The 24,023-nt window shown below is 56.8% G+C and overlaps 1 protein-coding gene across 12 annotated transcripts in view; it reads left to right on the plus strand.

The window, feature by feature from the left end:
• The window catches only part of Plec (plectin), a 52,417-nt gene extending 35,104 nt beyond the window's left edge, over positions 1–17,313 (plus strand). For 11 of the 12 annotated variants that reach the window (XM_026409779.2, XM_026409781.2, XM_026409772.2 and 8 more), the window contains 14 exons: positions 111–236; positions 1,106–1,258; positions 1,348–1,502; positions 1,589–1,715; positions 1,822–2,005; positions 2,093–2,250; positions 2,375–2,553; positions 4,248–4,386; positions 4,476–4,832; positions 4,909–4,992; positions 5,171–5,275; positions 5,369–5,467; positions 6,444–9,824; positions 9,951–17,313. In XM_026409779.2, coding sequence (XP_026265564.1) covers positions 111–236; positions 1,106–1,258; positions 1,348–1,502; positions 1,589–1,715; positions 1,822–2,005; positions 2,093–2,250; positions 2,375–2,553; positions 4,248–4,386; positions 4,476–4,832; positions 4,909–4,992; positions 5,171–5,275; positions 5,369–5,467; positions 6,444–9,824; positions 9,951–16,154 — 11,451 coding nt within the window. In that variant the 3' untranslated portion in view covers positions 16,155–17,313. The remainder of the gene's footprint in view (positions 1–110; positions 237–1,105; positions 1,259–1,347; positions 1,503–1,588; positions 1,716–1,821; positions 2,006–2,092; positions 2,251–2,374; positions 2,554–4,247; positions 4,387–4,475; positions 4,833–4,908; positions 4,993–5,170; positions 5,276–5,368; positions 5,468–6,443; positions 9,825–9,950) is intronic. The other variant, XM_077800959.1, reaches the window with a different exon arrangement.
• The last annotated feature ends 6,710 nt before the right edge of the window (positions 17,314–24,023 follow it).

Below are 24,023 nucleotides of genomic sequence, written 5' to 3' on the forward strand. Positions count from 1 at the left end.
CCCCAGTCCTTGGGCTCTGCTACTCCTTGCCTTAAACCTTGGCCCTCCAGTCTGCTCCCCACTTCTGGGGCCTGGGGCATCCCTGCATGATCTTCTACTTCCCTGCTCAGTTCTTCTCAGATGTGCGAGAGGCTGAGGAGCAGCTGCAAAAGCTACAGGAGACATTGCGAAGGAAGTACAGTTGTGACCGCTCCATCACTGTCACCCGGCTTGAGGACCTGCTGCAAGATGCCCAGGTGAGGCAGAGGCAGGCAGGAGCACAGGGACAGACTGACTTGGTGTGGGCTGCATTGGTGCCTAGGAATTGGGGATGGAGGACCAGCAGAGGCTGGGGAGGTCTGATGAGGGTGGTGGGTGTGTGATGAGCTGAGAGGCTGGTGGCAGGTTGCTGCCTGGAGCAGGTGTGAACTCCCACCCCTAAAGCCTACACAGGTGGAGGCCCAAGTTAGTGGCTGTCACCAGCCCTGTGATTGGGCATGAATGCTGGTTTTTCTGGCCCCCATGGCTGGAGTAGGCACAGGCTACATGGTTGTGGAGGGCTGAACAACAGCTAGGCAGGGTGCCTGCATGCAGGGGTGAGGAGCACTTGGGGCCATGGTGCTTTGGGTGAGCAGTAATGGAGGGAAGAGAGAGAGGCAGCTGGTTCTGTAAAGTGCTATTCTGTAAAGGCTGGGACTTCAGTCTCAATGTCAACCTGAGAGAAGGTAGTGCAGCTGCCAGCTCACAGCCTTGGACAGTCCCTTGGTGAGGTTTGGTTGGACAGGAGGAGGCAAGTGACCTGCTCCTAAAAAGGGAGGGAGGGAGGAGAAGAGAGACACTGCAGAGGCCAGGGTAGAGCTAGGCTGGACCCCTTTCCCTGAAGGACATAGTGGGTGACCTGGGATAGGGGTAGGGCATCCAGTCCAGATCCAGGGAGTAGGATCTGCTTGGGGCCCAAGCCCTGGGGCCTGTCCCAGCCACACCTCCTGCCTCCAAGTGTCCCCACCGCCAGCATCAGGGAGGCCCCAGGTCCTGGCAGCCTCTGGTCCTGGGGGTGCTGGGGTGTCTACTGCTTGCTGGAGGTCGATCTGCATGTGTCGACCCTGAGCTCTGCTCCTCTCCACAGGATGAGAAGGAGCAGCTGAATGAGTATAAGGGGCACCTCTCTGGCTTGGCCAAGAGAGCCAAGGCCATTGTGCAGCTGAAACCTCGCAACCCGGCTTACCCCATCCGAGGCCATGTGCCCCTGCTGGCCGTGTGTGATTACAAGCAGGTGGAGGTGAGGGCTGAGCCAGGTGGGGCGGTCCAGGGAGGGGGTGGGCAGAGGCCCGAGCATGACCACATCGTCATCACCTCTGGCTGTCCCAGGTGACTGTGCACAAGGGTGACCAGTGCCAGCTGATGGGCCCTGCTCAGCCATCTCACTGGAAAGTGCTTAGCAGCTCTGGCAGTGAGGCTGCTGTGCCCTCCGTGTGCTTCCTTGTGCCCCCACCCAACCAGGAAGCCCAGGAAGCCATCACCAGGTGGGTGGCCCTATGGGGTCCCTGACTGGAAGGGGTGGATAGTGGGCAGGGCCTCAAGACCCTTGACTGTGACCCTGACCTGCCAGGCTGGAGGCCCAGCACCAGGCCCTCGTGGCACTGTGGCACCAGCTGCATGTGGACATGAAGAGCCTTCTGGCATGGCAGAGCCTCAGCCGTGATGTGCAGCTCATCCGTTCCTGGTCCCTGGTCACGGTATGACTGCCCACTGGCCATGGACCTTCTGGGGGAGAAGAGGAAGTGGTGTCCTGTGGGGAGCCAGCTAGCCTCACCCCACGTTAACCCCCATGTCCACCCCCAGTTCCGCACATTGAAGCCTGAGGAACAGCGCCAAGCCCTACGCAGCCTGGAGCTGCACTACCAGGCCTTCCTGCGGGACAGCCAGGATGCTGGCAGCTTTGGGCCAGAGGACCGGCTGGTGGCAGAACGCGAGTACAGCTCTTGTAGCCGCCATTACCAGCAGCTGCTACAGAGCTTGGAGCAGGGTATGGGGTGGGCCTGGCTGGTGTATGGGCAGGGCAGGGCAGGCAGGCCATGGACCCAGCAATCAAGTGACCAGAATGTGTCCTCAGGTGAGCAGGAGGAGTCTCGCTGCCAGCGCTGCATCTCAGAGCTCAAGGACATCCGGCTGCAGCTGGAGGCCTGTGAGACTCGCACTGTGCACCGTCTTCGGCTGCCACTAGACAAAGAGCCTGCGCGGGAGTGTGCCCAGCGCATCGCCGAGCAGCAGGCAGGCGCTGTCCCCTTTCTCATCGCTCTGCCTCTCAATCCCACTCTACCCCTCCCTCAGCCTTCGGGGGGTGCTCTGTGTCGGGCTCTGCTCATCAGTGTGTCCCCCCCCAATCTTTCCTCAGAAAGCGCAGGCTGAGGTGGAAGGGCTGGGCAAGGGGGTTGCCCGACTCTCAGCCGAGGCCGAGAAGGTCCTGGCCCTGCCTGAACCGTCACCTGCTGCCCCGACTCTGCGCTCAGAGCTGGAGCTGACCCTTGGCAAGCTGGAGCAGGTCCGCAGCTTGTCTGCCATCTACCTGGAGAAGTGAGTGACTGTGAGCACTGGGCTGGGCCAGGCTCTGGGGAGGCCTGTGATGTCAGGGATATTCTGAGCAGAGGAAGGACAGAGTGGTTGGATGAGTTGGGGACATTGAATGACTGGGCTGGGAGATGGTGATCTCGGGCTGGCATGGCAGCTGTGGGGGTGGCAGAGAGTCCAAGTCTGATGCTTGTGAGGTGGTGTGTGTGTGTGTGGTGCTGGGGATTGAACCCAGGGCCTTGTGCATGTGAGTCAAGCACTTTATCAACTGAGCTGTGTCCCCAGCCCAACTCTGAAGTTTCTGAAGATGGCTCCCACAGGGGGTCCTGATGATGTTTTGTGGGATGTGACGGGGAGAGAAGGGTGGAGGGGATGGGTGCTCCTGACTGATCTGGGGAGACCCGGAGGGTGAGCAGGCAACTCAGTGAAGAGTCGGGGAGATGGGGTTAGAGCAGAGAGTGGTCCAAGTGGTGAACAGAAGGGAGTAGAGGTGGAGGGAGGACTGGGGAGGAGCCTTGGCTCCTGGTGTGGAGGGAGAGGAGCACCAGGAAATGGCCCAGGGTAGTAAGTCCCGAGGAGGGAGAGCCTGCCTCACAGAGGGCCTCTGTGATTTTGAGAGAAGGATTTCTTGGTGGAGGCTGGGGAGGAAGACCCAGGAGGAGCTTTGGAATGGAGACAGTGGGTAAGAGAGTCGCGGGACGGGGCAGTGAGAGGCTCCCCTGGCTCCCCACTCTCCTCCCGTCAGGCTCTTCCCAGAGCTCTGGGTGGTGTGAAGGGCCCATGCCGCTGCTCTGCCTCTTCCACTTGCCCTCCTGCCCCACCCCATCCCAGCCTCTTCTATTCTTCCTTCGCTGTTTACTTCAGTGCACCTTAATGCAGACACATGAAAGGTCACACGTTCATAGGAATTAATTTTCACAAGTGTAATAAGAGATCTCTCTCTGTCTCTGCCTGGTCCGTCCTGACCCCAGGGCCTTCAGCGCTTATTGCTTACTGTATTACACACAGTGCTTCTGCCCTTTGTCTTCCCTGTAGTCACAAATACCAACACACTATTTTTTTTTTTTTTTTTAAATATTTTTATTTTTTAGTTTTCGGCAGTCACAACATCTTTGTTGGTATGTGGTGCTGAGGATCGAACCCGGACTGCACGCATGCCAGGCGAGCGCGCTACCGCTTGAGCCACATCCCCAGCCCCCAACACACTATTTGAGAGAAATACCACTGTTGGGTATGAGGTCCCCCTCAGCCAGTCTTGATTTTGCTGGAGTACTGAGAACTACACTCTCAGGGGGCTGGGGCTGCAGCTCAGTGATAGAGCGCCCACCTTGCACGTGTGAGGCACTGGGTTCGATCCTCAGCAACATATAGAAATGAATAAGATATCGTGTCCAACTACAACTAAAAAAAAACCAAAACTGACTGCCCCAGGATCTTGATGTCTGCTGTTCCTGGCCGGAGCATCTGCTCTGCAGGTCTTCAGGCTGGAGCTTTAAGTAGCTCTGTGCCAAGATTTCTCTTCAAGTTTCTCGTTCTCCCTGAAATCTGTGACCTCGGGATTAGCTGACCAGCAGGGTTCTGCTCAGGTGGGGTCTGGGCTTGCCAGAGGCACTCAGTGGCTCCCTGGGGCTCTAGTGTCCCCCTAGGTCTTATTTCTAGAGCCTACCTGCCCTGGCTCTGATCCCCACCCTCCCTGCCAGGCTCAAGACCATCAGCCTGGTGATCCGCAGCACTCAGGGGGCTGAGGAAGTTCTCAAGGCCCATGAGGAGCAGCTTAAGGAGGCCCAGGCTGTGCCTTCCACCCTCCCAGAGCTCGAGGCCACCAAGGCTGCACTCAAGGTACTGTGCCAGGGTTTGTGCCTCACTGGGGGCAGGGAGATAGCGGGGGCCCCAGCTGAAGCAGCACCCACCCCTCTTGTGCCCAACAGAAGCTACGGGCCCAGGCAGAGGCTCAGCAGCCTGTGTTTGATGCCCTGAGGGAGGAGCTGCGAGGGGCGCAGGAAGTGGGTGAGCGGCTGCAGCAGCGGCATGGTGAGCGGGACGTGGAGGTGGAGCGCTGGCGTGAGCGGGTCACCCAGCTGCTAGAGCGCTGGCAGGCAGTGCTGGCCCAGACTGATGTGCGGCAGCGTGAGCTGGAACAGCTGGGCCGCCAGCTGCGCTACTATCGTGAGAGTGCAGACCCACTGAGCGCCTGGCTGCAGGATGCTAAGCGGCGGCAGGAGCAGATCCAGGCTGTGCCGATGGCAAACATTCAGGCTGTGCGAGAGCAACTGCGTCAGGAGAAGGTAGGCCAGGGTCTGGGAGAGGCAGGCAGTAGGGTGTGTCCTGTAGCTGTCTGTGCTGACCACCCACCCCTCTCAGGCCCTGCTGGAGGAGATTGAGCGCCACGGTGAGAAGGTTGAGGAGTGCCAGAGGTTCGCCAAGCAGTACATCAATGCCATTAAGGTGAGGCCTCCAGCCATCTGCGCCAAGACCCCCATCCCAGGACGCGCTTGCCAGGCTGGTAGACCTGGGGCTCTGGACTTGAGCCTGGGCCATGCTGGGAAACCCTCTAGATTGGTGTGGGGGCAGGCATAGGCAACGAGGGCAGAGCAGATGGCCAACCCTACCATGCCTCCCATAGGACTATGAGCTCCAGCTGGTCACCTACAAGGCACAGCTTGAACCAGTGGCCTCCCCAGCCAAGAAGCCCAAGGTCCAGTCTGGATCAGAGAGTGTCATCCAGGAGGTAGGATGGGGGCAGGCCAAGACTAACCTAGATGAGGACTGGGTGGGCCTTAGGGTGGGGCAGAGCTGACTGGCTGCCGCCCTTCCCCCTCAGTATGTGGACCTGCGGACACGCTACAGTGAGCTGACCACGCTTACTGGTCAGTACATCAAGTTCGTCAGTGAGACCCTGCGGCGCATGGAGGAGGAGGAGGTATGGCTGGGGCTGTGTGGGCTGGGTGGGGAGGGCCCTCCTGCCCCTGTCCTGCCCCAGATACAGCTCACAGAAGCCCACTTAAGGCAGCTGTCCTCACTCCCCTCCTGCCTGGTGCCACCCAGTGCCCCCTTCCCCTAGCTCGGCTGCCCTCACCCAGGTCCCACCTTGGCCTGGCCTGTGCTGCTCTCCCTGGTGGCTGGCGCCTCCCTTCTCCTTCACTGGCAGCTGTCCCCACCTGCATCTGTCGGCTCTCCCGGGCACTCTCCCTGGGCACTCCGCACTGGTTCCACTTGGCCCTTTGTTCTGGGAACAGTCAGGGGACATTAGGTCATGGGGGCTTGGGAGGTGTCTCTCAAGGTCCTTGTCTGAGCAGGGTGTTCACTGTCCAGTTCCTCCCCACCTCCCAGGTGACCCAGCTGTTGGGCCCGCCTGTGGCCCTACCTCCTCTTGGCTCGGGTCTGCTGGTTTGAGAATCCCTTTTTTTAACTGCCTCTGTCCGTACTACTGCCTTTACTCTGGCTGCCTCACCCTGACCCACCCCACTGGGCTTTGGGAATGGCCTCTTGTTGGGGAGCGGGGCCCTATGGTGGCAGCCAGGCTCTGCCAGTGCCAGGTAGATCTCAGGCAGGACTGTGTGGTGGGTGCGGCTTGCAGGTTCTGCGAGCCTCCTGCTTTGCTCTTTCTCTCTCTCCCTGTCCGTCTGTCTCCGTCGCCTATCTGCGGGAAGAGGGGAGGACGCCTGGGCCTCCTTCCCCAGGCTGGTGAGCACGGTGGGGCTGGCTGCGCTTGCTGCCCGAGTGCCCTGGGCGGGTGCACGCTATCTCCTTGGCTGGGCTGGGACCTCTGTCCTCCCTGATTCCCCCGCACCGCGCTGTCCAAGTGAACTGTGGTGGTATCGTGTCACGTGAGTGCCTGCACCCACCCCACGCTCACGCTGTCTCTGGTTCTCTTCCTCTCTCTGCTGTGGCCACAGAGGCTGGCCGAGCAACAGCGGGCAGAGGAGCGGGAGCGACTGGCTGAGGTGGAGGCCGCACTGGAGAAGCAGCGGCAGCTGGCTGAGGCGCATGCCCAGGCCAAGGCACAGGCGGAGCTGGAGGCACAAGAACTACAGCGGCGCATGCAGGAGGAGGTAGCGCGGCGGGAGGAGGCTGCAGTGGATGCACAGCAGCAGAAGCGTAGTGTCCAAGAGGAGCTGCAGCATCTGCGGCAGAGCTCAGAGGCAGAGCTCCAGGCCAAGGCCAGGCAAGTGGAAGCAGCTGAACGCAGCCGACTGCGCATCGAGGAGGAGATCCGTGTCGTGCGCCTGCAGCTAGAGACGACTGAGCGCCAGCGCAGCGGGGCTGAGGATGAGCTGCAGGCCCTGCGTGCACGAGCAGAGGAGGCGGAAGCACAGAAGCGCCAGGCACAGGAGGAGGCTGAGCGCTTGCGGAAGCAGGTGCAGGATGAGAGCCAACGTAAGCGGCAAGCAGAGGCAGAACTCGCCCTGCGCGTCAAGGCTGAGGCTGAGGCTGCTCGCGAGAAGCAGCGGGCCATGCAGGCTCTGGAGGAGCTGCGACTGCAGGCCGAAGAGGCAGAGAGGCAGCTGCGGCAGGCTGAGGCAGAGCGGGCACGCCAAGTACAGGTAGCTCTGGAGACAGCGCAGCGCAGCGCAGAGGTGGAGCTGCAGAGCAAGCGTGCTTCCTTCGCGGAGAAGACTGCACAGTTGGAGCGCACCCTGCAGGAGGAGCATGTGGCGGTGGCACAGCTGCGGGAAGAGGCTGAACGGCGGGCACAGCAACAGGCTGAGGCCGAGCGGGCTCGTGAGGAAGCCGAACGGGAGCTGGAGCGCTGGCAGCTAAAAGCCAATGAGGCACTGCGACTGCGACTGCAGGCAGAGGAGGTGGCACAGCAGAAGAGCCTGGCCCAGGCCGAAGCTGAGAAGCAGAAAGAGGAAGCAGAGCGCGAGGCTCGGCGGCGCGGCAAGGCAGAGGAGCAGGCCGTACGGCAGCGGGAGCTGGCAGAACAGGAGCTGGAGAAACAGCGACAGCTGGCGGAAGGTACTGCACAGCAGCGCCTGGCTGCAGAGCAGGAGCTGATCCGCTTGCGGGCTGAGACAGAGCAGGGGGAGCAGCAGCGGCAGCTGCTGGAGGAGGAGCTGGCCCGGCTGCAGCGAGAGGCGGCTGAGGCCAACCAGAAGCGCCAGGAGCTGGAGGCTGAGCTGGCCAAGGTGCGGGCAGAGATGGAGGTGCTGCTGGCCAGCAAGGCTCGAGCGGAGGAGGAATCTCGTAACACCAGTGAGAAGTCCAAGCAGAGACTGGAGGCAGAGGCTGGTCGGTTCCGTGAGCTGGCCGAGGAGGCTGCTCGCCTGCGGGCCCTGGCCGAGGAGGCTAAGCGGCAGCGGCAGCTTGCCGAGGAGGATGCAGCACGCCAGCGGGCCGAGGCAGAGCGGGTGCTTGCTGAGAAGCTGGCCGCCATCAGCGAGGCCACGAGGCTCAAGACAGAGGCGGAGATAGCGCTCAAGGAGAAGGAAGCAGAGAATGAGCGCCTACGGAGGCTGGCTGAAGATGAGGCTTTCCAGCGGCGGCGGCTGGAGGAGCAGGCAGCGCAGCACAAGGCTGACATCGAGGAGCGCCTGGCTCAGCTGCGCAAGGCATCAGAGAGCGAGCTGGAGAGGCAGAAGGGGCTGGTGGAGGACACACTGCGCCAGAGGCGGCAGGTGGAAGAGGAGATTCTGGCGCTGAAGATGAGCTTTGAGAAGGCAGCTGCTGGCAAGGCGGAGCTGGAGCTGGAGCTGGGGCGTATCCGTAGCAATGCGGAGGACACGCTGCGCAGCAAGGAGCAGGCAGAGCTGGAGGCTGCTCGGCAGCGGCAGTTGGCAGCTGAGGAGGAGCAGCGGCGCCGTGAGGCTGAGGAGCGCGTACAGAAAAGCCTGGCGGCTGAGGAAGAGGCCACACGGCAGCGCAAAGCCGCACTGGAGGAAGTAGAGCGGCTCAAGGCCAAGGTGGAAGAGGCCCGGCGCCTGAGGGAGCGAGCAGAACAGGAGTCGGCTCGGCAACTGCAGCTGGCCCAAGAGGCTGCCCAGAAGCGGCTGCAAGCAGAGGAGAAGGCCCATGCCTTTGTGGTGCAGCAGCGTGAGCAGGAGCTGCAGCAGACATTGCAGCAGGAGCAAAGTGTGCTGGAGCGACTGCGTGGCGAGGCAGAGGCTGCACGGCGAGCCGCTGAGGAGGCTGAGGAGGCCCGGGAGCAGGCTGAGCGGGAGGCCGCGCAGTCCCGGCGGCAAGTAGAAGAGGCTGAGCGGCTCAAGCAATCTGCAGAGGAGCAGGCGCAGGTCCGGGCTCAGGCACAGGCTGCTGCAGAGAAGCTGCGCAAGGAAGCCGAGCAGGAGGCAGCACGACGGGCACAGGCAGAACAGGCAGCCTTGCGCCAGAAGCAGGCGGCTGACGCAGAGATGGAGAAGCATAAGAAGTTTGCAGAGCAGACGCTGAGGCAGAAGGCCCAGGTGGAACAGGAGCTGACGACCCTGCGGCTACAGCTGGAGGAGACTGACCATCAAAAGAGCATCCTTGATGAGGAGCTGCAGCGGCTGAAGGCGGAGGTGACAGAGGCAGCCCGCCAGCGCAGCCAGGTGGAGGAGGAGCTCTTCTCTGTGCGCGTGCAGATGGAAGAGCTGGGGAAGCTCAAGGCACGGATCGAGGCGGAGAACCGCGCGCTCATCCTGCGTGACAAGGACAACACACAACGCTTCCTGGAAGAGGAGGCTGAGAAGATGAAGCAGGTGGCGGAAGAGGCTGCGCGGCTGAGTGTGGCAGCCCAGGAGGCAGCACGCCTGCGGCAGCTGGCAGAAGAAGACTTGGCACAGCAGCGGGTCCTGGCAGAGAAAATGCTCAAGGAGAAGATGCAGGCTGTGCAGGAGGCCACACGGCTCAAGGCTGAGGCTGAGCTGCTGCAGCAACAGAAAGAGCTTGCTCAGGAGCAGGCTCGACGGCTGCAGGAGGACAAGGAGCAGATGGCTCAGCAGCTGGCACAGGAGACACAGGGTTTCCAGCGGACACTGGAGGCGGAGAGGCAGCGGCAGCTGGAGATGAGTGCAGAGGCTGAGCGCCTGAAGCTGCGCGTGGCTGAGATGAGCCGGGCCCAGGCCCGTGCTGAGGAGGATGCCCAGCGCTTTCGGAAGCAGGCTGAGGAGATTGGTGAGAAGCTGCACCTCACTGAGCTCGCCACACAGGAGAAGGTGACGCTGGTACAGACACTTGAGATCCAGCGGCAGCAGAGTGACCATGATGCTGAGCGCCTGCGGGAGGCCATCGCTGAGCTGGAGCGTGAGAAGGAGAAACTGAAGCAGGAGGCCAAGTTGCTGCAGCTCAAGTCCGAGGAGGTACCACCCTCCCTCCACAGATGGGATGGGCAGGCGGGGGTTTGGGGTGTGTCCTTGGGAGGGTAAGGGTGCTCCCCGGGCCCCGCTGTCCCTGACTGCTGCCTCCCCGCTCCTTGCCTCTTGCAGATGCAGACAGTACAGCAAGAGCAGATGCTCCAGGAGACACAGGCCTTGCAGCAGAGCTTCCTGTCCGAGAAGGACAGCCTGCTGCAGCGGGAGCGCTTCATTGAGCAGGAAAAGGCTAAGCTAGAGCAGCTTTTCCAGGACGAGGTAGCCAAGGCACAGCAGCTCCGTGAGGAGCAGCAGCGGCAGCAGCAGCAGATGGAACAGGAGAAGCAGCAGCTGATGGCCAGCATGGAGGAGGCCCGGCGTCGGCAGCGTGAGGCAGAAGAAGGTGTACGTCGCAAGCAGGAGGAGCTGCAGCACCTGGAAGAGCAGCGGCAGAAGCAGGAGAAGCTGCTGGCTGAGGAGAACCAGAGGCTGCGTGAACGGCTGCAGCGCTTAGAGGAGGAGCATCGGGCAGCACTAGCACACTCTGAGGAGATCGCTGCCACGAAGGCCTTGCCCAATGGCCGGGACGCACCCGATGGCCCAACTGTGGAGGTGGAGCCCGAGCACAGCTTTGAGGGTTTACGACAGAGAGTGCCAGCCCGGCGGCTGCAGGAGGCTGGCATCCTGAGCCCAGAGGAGCTGCAGCGGCTGGTGCAGGGCCACACCACGGTGGCTGAGCTTGCGCAGCGTCGGGATGTGCAACAATACCTGCAGGGCCGCAGCAGCATTGCCGGGCTGCTGCTGAAGCCCACCAATGAGAAGCTGAGTGTCTACACGGCCCTGCGGAGGCAGCTGCTAAGCCCTGGCACCGCTCTCATCCTGCTTGAGGCCCAGGCAGCCTCAGGCTTCTTGCTGGACCCTGTGCGGAATCGACGACTGACTGTGAATGAGGCCGTGAAGGAGGGTGTTGTGGGCCCTGAGCTGCACCACAAGTTGCTATCTGCTGAGCGGGCTGTCACTGGCTATAAAGACCCCTACACTGGAGAGCAGATCTCGCTCTTCCAGGCCATGAAGAAGGACCTCATCGTCAGGGACCACGGCATCCGCCTGCTGGAGGCCCAGATCGCCACGGGCGGCGTCATCGACCCGGTGCACAGCCACCGCGTGCCCGTGGAGGTGGCCTACCAGCGCGGCTACTTCGATGAGGAGATGAGCCGCGTTCTGGCGGACCCGAGCGACGACACCAAGGGCTTCTTCGACCCCAACACCCACGAGAACCTCACCTACCTGCAGCTGCTGGAGCGCTGTGTGGAGGACCCCGAGACGGGCCTGCGCCTCCTGCCACTCACAGATAAGGCTGCCAAGGGTGGTGAGCTGGTGTATACTGACTCTGAGGCCCGGGATGTCTTTGAGAAGGCCACTGTGTCTGCACCATTCGGCAAATTCCAGGGCAAGACGGTGACCATCTGGGAGATCATCAATTCAGAATACTTCACAGCGGAGCAGCGGCGTGACCTGCTGCGGCAGTTCCGCACAGGCCGCATCACAGTGGAGAAGATCATCAAGATTGTCATCACTGTCGTAGAGGAGCACGAGCAGAAGAGCCAGCTCTGCTTTGAGGGCCTGCGTGCCCTGGTGCCTGCTGCCGAACTGCTGGAAAGTGGGATCATCGACCATGACCTCTACCGTCAGCTGCAGCGGGGCGAGCGCTCTGTGAGAGAGGTGGCTGAGGTGGACTCTGTGCGGAGGGCCCTGCGGGGTGCCAGTGTCATTGCAGGTGTGTGGCTGGAGGAGGCAGGACAGAAGCTGAGTATCTATGAGGCCCTGAAGAAAGACCTCCTGCAGCCGGATGTGGCTGTGGCCCTGTTAGAGGCCCAGGCCGGCACTGGGCACATCATTGATCCTGCCACTAGTGCCCGGCTGACTGTGGATGAGGCAGTACGTGCAGGTCTGGTGGGCCCTGAGCTTCATGAGAAGCTGCTGTCGGCTGAGAAGGCCGTGACGGGCTATAGGGACCCCTATTCGGGGCAGATTGCCTCCTTGTTCCAGGCTCTGAAGAAAGGCCTCATCCCTCGGGAGCATGGCCTGCGCCTGCTAGATGCCCAGCTGTCCACAGGTGGCATTGTGGACCCCAGCAAGAGCCACCGTGTGTCCCTGGATGTTGCATACACCCGGGGCCATCTGGACAAGGAGACCAGCAGGGCCCTGTTGGAACCCAGGGAGGACGCCAAGGTCTACCTTGATCCCAGCACACGGGAGCCAGTCACCTATGGCCAGCTCCAGCAGCGGTGCCGGCCTGACAAGCTGACTGGGCTGAGCCTGCTGCCACTCTCAGAGAAGGCTGCCCGGGCCCAGCAGGAGGAGGTCTACTCTGAGCTTCAGGCCCGTGAGACCTTGGAGAAGGCTACGGTTGAAGTCCCCGTGGGCAGCTTCAAAGGCAGGACAGTGACGGTGTGGGAGCTCATCAGCTCTGAGTATTTCACAGAGGAGCAGCGGCAGGAGCTGCTGCGGCAGCTCCGTACTGGCAAGGTGACTGTGGAGAAGGTCATTAAGATCCTCATCACTATCATCGAGGAGGTAGAGACCAAGAGGCAGGAGCAACTGTCCTTCACTGGCCTCCGTGCCCCTGTGCCAGCCAGTGAGCTCTTGGCTGCCAGGATCCTCAGCAGGGCCCAGTTTGAGCAGCTCAAGGATGGCAGGACCTCTGTCAAGGATCTCTTGGAGGTGGGCTCCGTGCGGACGCTGCTACAGGGCAGTGGCTGCCTGGCTGGTATCTACCTGGAGGACTCCAAGGAGAAAGTGACCATCTACGAGGCCATGCGCCGGGGTTTGCTCAGACCCAGCACGGCCACGCTCCTGCTCGAGGCCCAAGCAGCCACTGGCTTCCTGGTGGACCCGGTGCGGAACCAGCGCCTGTATGTCCATGAGGCAGTGAAAGCAGGTGTCGTGGGCCCTGAGCTACATGAGAAGCTGCTGTCCGCTGAGAAGGCCGTCACCGGCTACAAGGACCCCTACTCGGGCACCACCATCTCACTCTTCCAGGCCATGAAGAAGGGCCTGGTTCTCAGGGAGCATGCCATCCGTCTGCTGGAGGCCCAGATCGCCACGGGTGGCATCATCGATCCCGTGCACAGCCACCGCCTGCCCGTGGAGGTGGCCTACCAGCGCGGCTACTTCGATGAGGAGATGAGCCGCGTGCTGGCGGACCCCAGTGACGACACCAAGGGCTTCTTCGACCCCAACACCCACGAGAACCTCACCTACCTGCAGCTGCTGGAGCGCTGTGTGGAGGACCCCGAGACGGGCCTGCGCCTCCTGCCACTGAAAGGGGCAGAGAAGGCTGAAGTGGTGGAGACCACTCAGGTGTACACTGAGGAGGAGACCCGGAGGGCGTTCGAGGAGACACAGATTGACATCCCTGGTGGTGGCAGCCGTGGTGGCTCCACCATGTCCCTGTGGGAGGTCATGCAGTCAGACCTGATCCCTGAGGATCAGCGGGCCCGGCTGATGGCTGACTTCCAGGCTGGCCGGGTGACCAAGGAGCGCATGATCATTATCATCATCGAGATCATCGAGAAGACCGAGATCATCCGGCAGCAGAACCTCACTTCCTATGACTATGTGCGCCGCCGCCTCACTGCCGAGGACCTGTATGAGGCCCGGATCATCTCGCTGGAGACCTACAACCTCCTCCGGGAGGGCACCAAGAGCCTCCGTGAAGTCCTGGAGGCAGAGTCTGCCTGGCGCTACCTCTATGGCACAGGCTCGGTGGCTGGCGTTTACCTGCCTGGCTCTAGGCAGACGCTGACCATCTACCAGGCCCTCAAGAAGGGGCTGCTAAGTGCTGAGGTGGCCCGCTTGCTGCTGGAGGCCCAGGCGGCCACCGGCTTCTTGCTGGACCCAGTGAAGGGTGAGCGGCTGACTGTGGATGAGGCTGTACGGAAGGGACTGGTGGGCCCCGAGCTGCATGACCGGCTGCTCTCAGCAGAGCGGGCAGTGACTGGGTACCGTGACCCTTACACCGAGCAGACCATCTCGCTCTTCCAGGCCATGAAGAAGGAGCTGATCCCTGCTGAGGAGGCCCTGCGGCTGCTGGATGCCCAGCTGGCTACAGGAGGTATTGTGGACCCCCGCCTGGGCTTCCATCTACCGTTGGAGGTAGCCTACCAGCGTGGCTACCTCAACAAGGACACCCACGACCAGCTGTCGGAGCCCAGCGAGGTGCGCAGCTACGTGGACCCCTCTACCGACGAGCGCCTCAGCTACACGCAACTGCTCAGGCGGTGTCGCCGTGACGAGAGCAGCGGCCAGATGCTCCTGCCACTCTCAGACGCCCGCAAACTGACCTTCCGTGGCCTACGCAAGCAGATCACCGTGGAGGAACTGGTGCGCTCACAGGTCATGGATGAAGCCACGGCACTGCAGCTGCAGGAGGGCCTCACCTCCATTGAGGAGGTCACCAAGAACCTGCAGAAGTTCCTTGAGGGCACCAGTTGCATTGCCGGAGTCTTCGTCGATGCCACCAAGGAGCGACTCTCCGTGTACCAGGCCATGAAGAAGGGCATCATCCGCCCTGGCACGGCCTTTGAGCTCCTGGAGGCGCAGGCGGCCACTGGCTACGTCATCGACCCCATCAAGGGGCTCAAGCTGACCGTGGAGGAAGCTGTGCGCATGGGCATCGTGGGCCCTGAGTTCAAGGACAAGCTGCTGTCCGCTGAGCGTGCCGTCACCGGCTACAAGGACCCTTACTCTGGGAAGCTCATCTCTCTCTTCCAAGCCATGAAGAAGGGCCTGATCCTGAAGGACCATGGCATCCGTTTGTTGGAGGCCCAGATCGCCACAGGTGGCATCATCGACCCTGAGGAGAGTCATCGGCTACCTGTGGAGGTGGCCTACAAGCGTGGCCTCTTTGATGAGGAGATGAATGAGATCCTGACTGATCCTTCGGATGATACCAAGGGCTTCTTCGACCCCAATACAGAGGAAAATCTCACCTACTTGCAGCTGATGGAACGCTGCATCACTGACCCCCAGACAGGCCTGTGCCTCCTGCCGCTGAAGGAGAAAAAGAGAGAGCGCAAGACGTCCTCCAAGTCCTCTGTGCGCAAGCGCCGCGTTGTGATCGTGGACCCTGAGACAGGCAAGGAGATGTCAGTGTATGAGGCCTACCGCAAGGGGCTCATTGACCACCAGACGTACTTGGAGCTGTCTGAGCAGGAGTGTGAGTGGGAGGAGATCACTATTTCCTCCTCAGATGGTGTGGTCAAGTCCATGATCATTGACCGCCGCTCAGGCCGCCAGTATGACATCGATGATGCCATCACCAAGAACCTCATTGACCGGTCAGCACTGGACCAGTACCGTGCCGGCACACTCTCCATCACTGAGTTTGCTGACATGCTCTCAGGCAATGCTGGTGGCTTCCGCTCCCGCTCCTCCTCGGTGGGCTCGTCTTCCTCCTACCCCATCAGCCCTGCAGTCTCCAGGACCCAGCTGGCCTCCTGGTCCGACCCCACTGAGGAGACAGGCCCAGTGGCTGGCATCCTGGACACAGAGACGCTGGAGAAGGTGTCCATCACAGAGGCCATGCACCGCAACCTAGTGGACAACATCACCGGGCAGCGGCTGCTGGAGGCCCAGGCCTGCACTGGGGGCATTATTGACCCCAGCACGGGGGAGCGCTTCCCTGTTACTGAGGCTGTCAACAAAGGCCTAGTAGACAAGATCATGGTGGACCGCATCAACCTCGCCCAAAAGGCCTTCTGTGGCTTTGAGGACCCACGCACCAAGACCAAGATGTCAGCTGCCCAGGCCCTGAAGAAGGGCTGGTTGTACTACGAGGCAGGCCAGCGCTTCCTGGAGGTGCAGTACCTGACAGGCGGCCTGATTGAGCCCGACCTGCCGGGCCGAGTGCCTCTGGACGAGGCCCTGCAGCGGGGCACTGTGGACGCCCGCACGGCGCAGAAGCTGCGCGATGTCAGCGCGTACTCCAAGTACCTCACCTGCCCCAAGACCAAGCTCAAGATCTCCTACAAGGACGCGCTGGACCGCAGCATGGTGGAGGAGGGCACAGGGCTGCGGCTGCTGGAGGCTTCTGCCCAGTCCAGCAAGGGCTACTACAGCCCCTACAGTGTCAGCGGCTCTGGCTCCACTGCTGGCTCGCGGACCGGCTCGCGCACCGGCTCCCGGGCTGGCTCCCGCCGAGGCAGCTTCGATGCCACCGGTTCTGGTTTCTCCATGACCTTCTCTTCCTCCTCCTACTCTTCCTCGGGCTATGGCCGCCGCTATGCCTCGGGCCCCTCCACCTCCCTGGGGGGCCCTGAGTCTGCAGTGGCCTGACCCTCTGCCTGCATCCCACCCTCCCGCTCTGCATGTGGCCAGGCTCCCCGCCAAGGTGCTGGGGTCTTTCTTTAATGTTTCAAGGTGTCTTTTTCCCAAGTGGTGCCTAAAGTTTAACCAAAAAGACCAGACTAACACATTAATATATATTTGCTGTCTAGACAGACTGTAACTTGGGGTTTGGGGCCGGCCCAGCCCCGCTGACCACCTCACCCCCCTCGGCTCTCCCCACTTCAACCTGCCACTCACAATAGCCAGGTGCCTTGGAGGGCCCAGAGCTGGGCCCCCAGCCCACCCCTCCTCCCAGAGGAGGTTTCTGTCTGGGTGAGACCCCCAGCCCTGTAAGCCAGCCCCACTGGTGTGGACATCTGCTAGTCCTAGTTGCTGAGGGCAGCCGGGGTCAGTCTTGTCAGTAGAGATTCTCTCAGGGCTTCTCCCCTGGGCCAGCCTTTTCTTCCCAGCGTGTTTCCCAGACTGGCCTTCTTGCCTGGTGGATCTTGCTGGTGAGGAAAGGGTCCTGGGCCAGCCATCTCTTCAGCGTGCCCAGAGAAGCCCTTTCCTCGTGGGAAGATGAGGGTCCAGTCTGCAGAGGCAGCATCCTTAGCTGGGCTCCAGCCTCCTGCCCAGCTCCTGAAGCTGCTGTCAGAGCTCTGCTTTGTAGCTCCCGCCCCACCCTGGTCACTCCCAAGACCCTGGCCCGTGGCTTCAGCCTTCCAGCCTCAGCTCCCCTTGTAAGTGCCTTCTGTGTCCTCCCTCGCACCCAGCCCTGAGGACCCCTGCCCAGGGTGTGAGACAGACATTCTGGCTGGGCGGGGCTGGGGTTCTGCAGATCTACCCTCCACCATGGGCTGAGTGGTGTCTTGAGCCCGTGGAACCCCTCCCTGGGTGCTGCCTGTCCACTCTGTTTCCAGGGAGCCCCCACCCTCCTTGGTCCGGGATGCAGACTGGCCCTATCTCCCCAGGCACCTGGCCAGTGCCACCATCCTGTTCAGCCAGCCTCTGGCATGGGCAGCTCCCACCCCTGCCTCCACCCTGACTGAGCTTTGCATGTTCCACTAACCTGGGCTGGTGGCCCGTGGAGGTGCCAGGCAGAACACTAACCTGACCATGGGCAGGGCCCTTCAGCGTCTGCCCCTCAATAAAAGCAATTCCAACCTTCCTGTGGATTTGCCTTGGTTTTTGGTGCTGGTCTCAGCCCTGTGTTGGGAATAGGGTAGATACCACCGCCCCAGGATCCAGGCTTTCATCTCAGCCGTATTTTGGCCACGATGGAGCTGTGGGACCTGTGAAGACTCTGCTTGAGGCTAGATGTCCATGGGCAAGAAAACCCAGATGGTAGCTGGAGAGCAGTGTGGCCTTGAGCAGTGGGTCTGGTCTGACCCCACTGAGGAGACAGACCCAGTGGTCAGCATCCTGGACACAGAGAAGGTGTCCATCACAGCGGGCAGGCACCGCAACCTGGTGGACAACATCACCAGGCGGTGGCTGCTGGAGACCCAGAATAGGACCACAATGAGATGGGTTGGCTGAGACCTGCTGCTGGTCCTGGCAGTGACCTGTCCACCAGCCTACCCCTTCTGCTGGGCCTGTGGTTGGCACTTGAGGTTCTTCTGGGGTGGGCTCTGAACACCTGTGTCGGTCAAAACATTTAAAGGTGATTTCCTCCCAAGGGGTGTCTAAAGTTTAACCCCAGAGACCAAACACATTAATACATATTTGCTATCCAGACACACTTTATTTTGAGGGACAGGGGAGCAGTGTGAACCCTGTGTAAGTTGGCCAAGGTCAGCTCTCCAGAGGAGGTGAGCCTCAGCAGCCACCGCCAGCAGCTGCTGGAGGACCAAGAACTGCCAGCCTCCACTGCAGTCCGTGCCTCACCGCTCCTCAGGCCCAGGGCATGAAGTCCTGGACTTGAGATGCACTAGGATTCAGACAGGTTACAGTTTCTGGGAAGACTTGAGAGAAGCAGGTGAGAGGGCACACCTAGCCTACTGCTACCCCTGCCCTGGGGCCATGACTGGTACCTCCCTCCTTTGTGTCCGTTGCAGGGAGATGCAGCCCTTCCCTCCTGATGGTCTTGAGTCCTGGTCACCGCGCACTTGTTGGGCTCTGCTCTCCCTACTTACTGTTGATTAGGGTTGTCCTTCCAGATGACAGCTCCCTGACCTGCTGGTTGGGTGGAACAGGAACTCCTGATGTGCTGTGGTGAGAAGAGCCGGGTCTGCTTGGGGAGAGGGCACAGGGTCATCAGCCCTAGGGCCACTGTGGCTGGGAGCTCTGTGTGGTTTGCATCTCCTGGCCAAGGCAGAGTCAGCAATCCATAGTTCAGCCTGCCCTTCAGGTGCTGGCTGCCCATTAGAGTTTGAGAACCACCCTTGCAAAGTCTCCTGCTGGCTGAGGAATATGGCCCTACAAGCCGTCTGCTTACATTCTTGTGGATCAGGTCCCCCCGCTGCTCTGTGCACTCTACTGCCCTTTAGGGCACACAGTCTGCATGCAGGCACATTTCAATGCTGTCATTGCGTGGCTATAGATGCTGGGACCCACAACATTCACCTGGGGGCTCCCTTCAGCCAGTGGGTGTCCCGACTTCATTTCCCCTCTGAGGAGGATGCTTCCTGAGCCACACCAGGCCCCTCTGACTTAGGCCAGCTCCCTGAGATGGTGATTCAAGTGCCGTGGCTTCTATGGGGAGCACCACAGGAAGGGCGTGGGGGCTGGCAATGATGTGTGCTCCCCTGAGCCTCGCTGTAGCCTGCCCACAGCTCACAGGAGCAGCGTTCCACCTCAGAGGCTGTCCTATCCAGAGACCGATCTGGGCTGATACGTGCCACATCAGGCAGCCATTGGCTGCAGGCTGCCTCTGGAGACAGGCCACTGACCCCTGGGCATCTCTGGATGAGGCAACTCTTATTAGCCAAGGGCAGTGCTCTAGAAGAGGGTGCATGCTAGTGTCCAGCATCTGGGGATGGACACACTGAACCCCAGTGGAGTTGAGTGGATGGTCGGCAGCGCCTGCTTTCACAGTGAGAATTCCATGGGCATAGTGGTGTGATGGGGCTAGCCCGAGTATACTCCCTCCATACCCCTAGGTAGAACCTAATGGGTGTCCTCTCAGGTTCATACTGGAAGTCACAAAGAAGAGAAGAAAATCCTTGGGGTGCAAATTAAGCAGGCCTTCAGAGTGGGGCTGATGTTTCCCCCAAGGAAGCTGCTGATCCTGGAACCCAAAGCCCCGGGTTCTAACAGATCCTCAGGAGCAGCAAGTGAGGACTTGGACCTGGATAAGCCTCTGCTTGTGATAACACTACGAAATATAGACTCCTAACCACTGGCATATGGGGATAGAAAGTGTGCTGGATTCTCTCTGGGTCTGCTCCTTCAACCAGGCATTTATAATCTCAGGGGGACCAAGAGTTGTCCTGGAAGCACACTCCTTAGAGGCCATTGGAGTCAGGATACCCACCACTGCCTGAAAATAAGGAGCTCATCTCTGGGGGCTTCTCCCTACATGGTCTGGAGAGCCCTAGGCAGAGAAATTAAGTCAACAAAGACCCAGATTGGTTTTTGGCCTAGTATCTGAGATGAGCCTCTATAATCTTATCTGGGGGACTTGCCCCCTGCCCAAACCTCACAGAATTCCAGAGGTAAAACTTGGGCTTTCAAATATGATCTCACAATCCAAAATTAAAGGACACGTGGAAATAAGCAGAACTTGAAGGACTGGTGCTTTGGGTGCATTGGAAGTATTCAATAAAGAATGTATAGTGAGTATATGTGGAATAAAGAAGATTTAGAATGTGGGAAGTAAGATTTTGTCCAAAAGAACCAAGGTTCATAAAGGAATTTAATAGAACTTTAAGAAGCGAAACATACAATGACAACATTCAAAAACTCAGTGGAAGTGAGGTGTGGTTGCACACACTTGTGATTCCCAGCTGGTCTGGAGGATTGCGATTCCCACGGCCAACCCGAGCAATTTAGCCAGACTCTGCTTAAACAATAGGTGGTCATAGTCAAAGAATTAGTGAATTGGAGGATAGATCTAAAGGAATTACTCAGAATTCACCCCAGGGAAAGAAGAGGGTGGAAAACATGGGTAAGAGAAAGAGGTCATATGACAAAACAGTCTAACATCTAATTGAAGGTCCAGTGGAAGATCCTGGAGGAAAGATGGAGAGATTTGCTTTTAATAAATAATAGCTGGGGGCTGAGGCTGGGGCTCAGCAGTAGAGCACTCTTCTTCCATGTGTGAGGCCCTGAGTTCGATCCTCAGCACCACATAAATAAAATAAAAAGGTGTTATGTCCACCTACAACTAAAATAATAATAATTATTATTAATAATAATAATAATAAATAAATAATAGCTGAGGCTGGATGCAATAGCGCATACCTGTAATCCCAATGGCTGGGGAGGCTGAGGTAGAGGATTGTGAGTTCAAAGCCAGCCTCAGCAAAAGCAAGCAACTCAGTGAGACCCTGTCTCTAAATAAAATACAAAATAGGACTTCGGATGTGGCTGCGTGGTTGAGTGCTTCTGAGTTCAATTCCTGGTTCTCAGCTCTACCGCTGAGCCACAACCCCAGCCCCATACATGAATGTTATTTTATTTTATTTTATTTTTTTAATGAGAGAGGGGGAGAGAGAGAGAGAATTTTTTAATATTTTTTTATCTTACTTTTTTAGTTATTGGCAGACACAACATCTCTGTATGTGGTGCTGAGGATCGAACCCAGGCTGCACGCATGCCAGGCAAGAGCGCTACCGCTTGAGCCACATCCCCAGCCCCAATGAATGTTATTTTAAAACAAACTTTGATTATTTTCAGTACTGGCGATTAAAGCCGGAGCCCAGCATACATGCTACGTATGCACTCTACCAATGAACCACATCCCTGACCCTAAAACAGACTTTTAACTTGAGGATCACTAAGGGTCTAAGAAACACCTCTCTCTAAAGAATAATAATGATGGGCTGGGGGTGTAGCTCAGTGGTAGAGCACTTGCCTAGCATGTGTGAGGCCCTGGGTTCAATCCTCAGACCACATAAAAAATAAATAATAAATAATAAATAAAGGTATTGTGTTTACCACTAAAACAAAACAAAATTAAAACAAAAAAAAGTGCTGAGGGCCATTACCAAGTAGGTAATATGCATTTAGATAGAATTGATATAAGTTTGCCTTTATTATTTATCGTACTACCAACAAAAAATATTCCTACAGGAGTATTTTGGCAGGAAGGTCCATTATTGTGGATACATTTATCTTACTCTCCTAACACTATTCTTACTAGGTATCCTGAGGCTGTAGGACAATTAATACTCAAAGGAATAAAAGCAGCAAAGGGAGTGTTTGGAATTTCTCCCAATAAAATTATTACTCCATATACTATGGACAAATTGATGAGTTAGCCAATGAGTTAAATACATGGGCAATAATCATGTGTAAATCAAATGTTTCATTTGATAATCATTTACCATCTAATCCTTTGTTGTCTTTTTGGTCTAAGCATCCTGTAGTTTTTCCTAAAATGACAAGAAAAACACCTATCGTGAATGCTCCAAATATATTCACTGATGGGTCTAATAATGGTACAGCTGCAGTAGTTACCCCTGATCAAACTTTTACATTTTTAGTTCCCAAACAATCAGCTCAAAAGGTAGAGCTTAATGCAGTTTTACAAGCTTTCCTGATGTTCAAAGATTCTGTATTTAATTTATTTTCTGATAGTCAGTATATAGTTAACGCTATTATATCCCTTGAAGATGCTGGTAGGATTTCCCCTTCCTCTACTGTTTTCTCTTTGTTTTCCACTATACAAAGTCTAATCTGGGATAGAAAAGATCCATTCTTTATAGGACATATCAGGGCACATACAGGATTGCCTGGAGCCCTTAGTTTGGGCAATGATTTAGCAGATAAAACTACACATGATATACATATTTTTTCTACTGTAGAAGAAGCTACAAATTTTCATAAAAGGTTTCATGTTAATGCTAATACTTTACAAAAGCGTTTAAAATAACTAAGGAACAAGCCAGGCATATAATAAAACAATGTCAAAATTGTGTGACCTTTTTACCACAAGTTAATCTTGGAGTCAATCCTAGAGGACTGATACCTAACCATATTTGGCAGATGGACGTCACACACTTGCCAGAATTTGGAAAATTAAAATATTTACATGTTACAGTTGATACTTCTTCCGGATTTTTGATGGGCTCCCTTCATGCCGGAGAAAAAACTAAAGATGTTATAGCTCATTGCTTACAAAATTTTGCCACTGTGGGTGTTCCTAAACAGTTAAAAACTGATAATGGTCCTGGTTACACTTCTAACTCTTTTAAACAATTTTGCTCATCCTTTGGTATTACTCATATAACAGGAATCCCATACAACCCACAGGGACAAGGCATAGTTGAAAGAGCTCATCAAACTATTAAAACGTACTTATTAAAGCAAAAAGAGGGAAGTGGAAAGGGGTATATATCCCCCAAAGATAAACTTAAAATAACCCTTTTTACTCTAAACTTTCTAAATTTGGATTCATCAGGACTTAGTGCTGCGGAAAGACATATGTATCCGAAAAATGTACATAAGCCTAAGGTACTTTGGAAAGATATTCTAACAGGACAATGGAAAGGTCCCGACCCAGTTATTGTCTGGAGTCGGGGTTCCGTTTGTGTGTTCCCACAGGGAGAACAGCAGCCGATTTGGATTCCAGAGAGGTTAACCAAAACAATTTCTACAGAAAAAGAAGATTATTTGACTGAAATCCATAACAGCTGATATCCAGAGCTCCAGCTTGGCTATTCTTACATCTGCGACAGTGATTAACCACGGTGCTTTTTTTTCAATATCTATTTTATTATTGCATTTTTCCCACATCATAAAGTTCTATTTTATTTTTTGAGCTCATACAAACCTAGGTTAATGTTTTTCTGATCAGTTTTGTTTTTTGACTGTGTTTTATTTTTTGACTGTGGAGTTTTTAAACATTGCAATGGAGATTTCACTTAGGTATAGCTACAAGGCCTTTACTTATTATTGTCTTATGTGTTGTATGTTATGTGTGTACTGTTTTGTGTTGCATGTCAGTATGTGTGTATGTCCATATTTTTATTTGAGGAGCGCTCATGAAAAAATGGATCCGATTTTTTTTTTTTTTTATTCACGTGATTTAAGTGGTTTAATCTAAATTAGGTAAACAGCTGTTAATGATTGTTTTCAAAGGTGGTTAACAGATCTGTTTGCTTGCTATTGTTTTTAAAAGTGATTAACAGATCTGTTTGTTTACTTTCACTTTTCCTTTTCATTATATTTAATAATTCTGTTCAGGATAATGTCTCTTTAACATCATTGCCAGAATTCCCATCTCCATCCCAGTGCCTGTGAAGACTAAGAAAACCAAACTACAGCTTCTATGATCACAGTAAACTGTATAAACTGATGCATCAATGAATATAACTCAACAAGTAATGCTCAATCAAGGACTTGATTTACTTTGGGAGGAAATGGACATATTGATAGACTCTTCCACTTTGAACTGCCTGCAGAACTTGCCTGGACTATATATCAGTTGCATGCATTGTGAACTATCGTCTGGTGCAGCGAATTGTGGTACTGCTGGCATATTTTTGCTGATGGTGTCACCAGTGATGCAATTTCCTTGCCAGCGCACCCCATGTTAATTGTGGTAACACTGGCATCTTTGCTGATGGTGTCACCAGTGACGCAATTTTTCCAAAGGAGCCGTCAATTGGCTTGGTGTCTTGGCATTTCTGTGTCTTCCTCCCTTCTACTAGTGATGGTCTAAAATTTGGGGGCCAACAGAGGTGAGGCAAGAACCTCACCCCCCCACTGGTG

Source organism: Urocitellus parryii, chromosome 7 (genome assembly GCF_045843805.1).
Source record: "Urocitellus parryii isolate mUroPar1 chromosome 7, mUroPar1.hap1, whole genome shotgun sequence".
In the NCBI taxonomy this organism is placed as follows: Eukaryota; Metazoa; Chordata; class Mammalia; order Rodentia; family Sciuridae; genus Urocitellus; species Urocitellus parryii.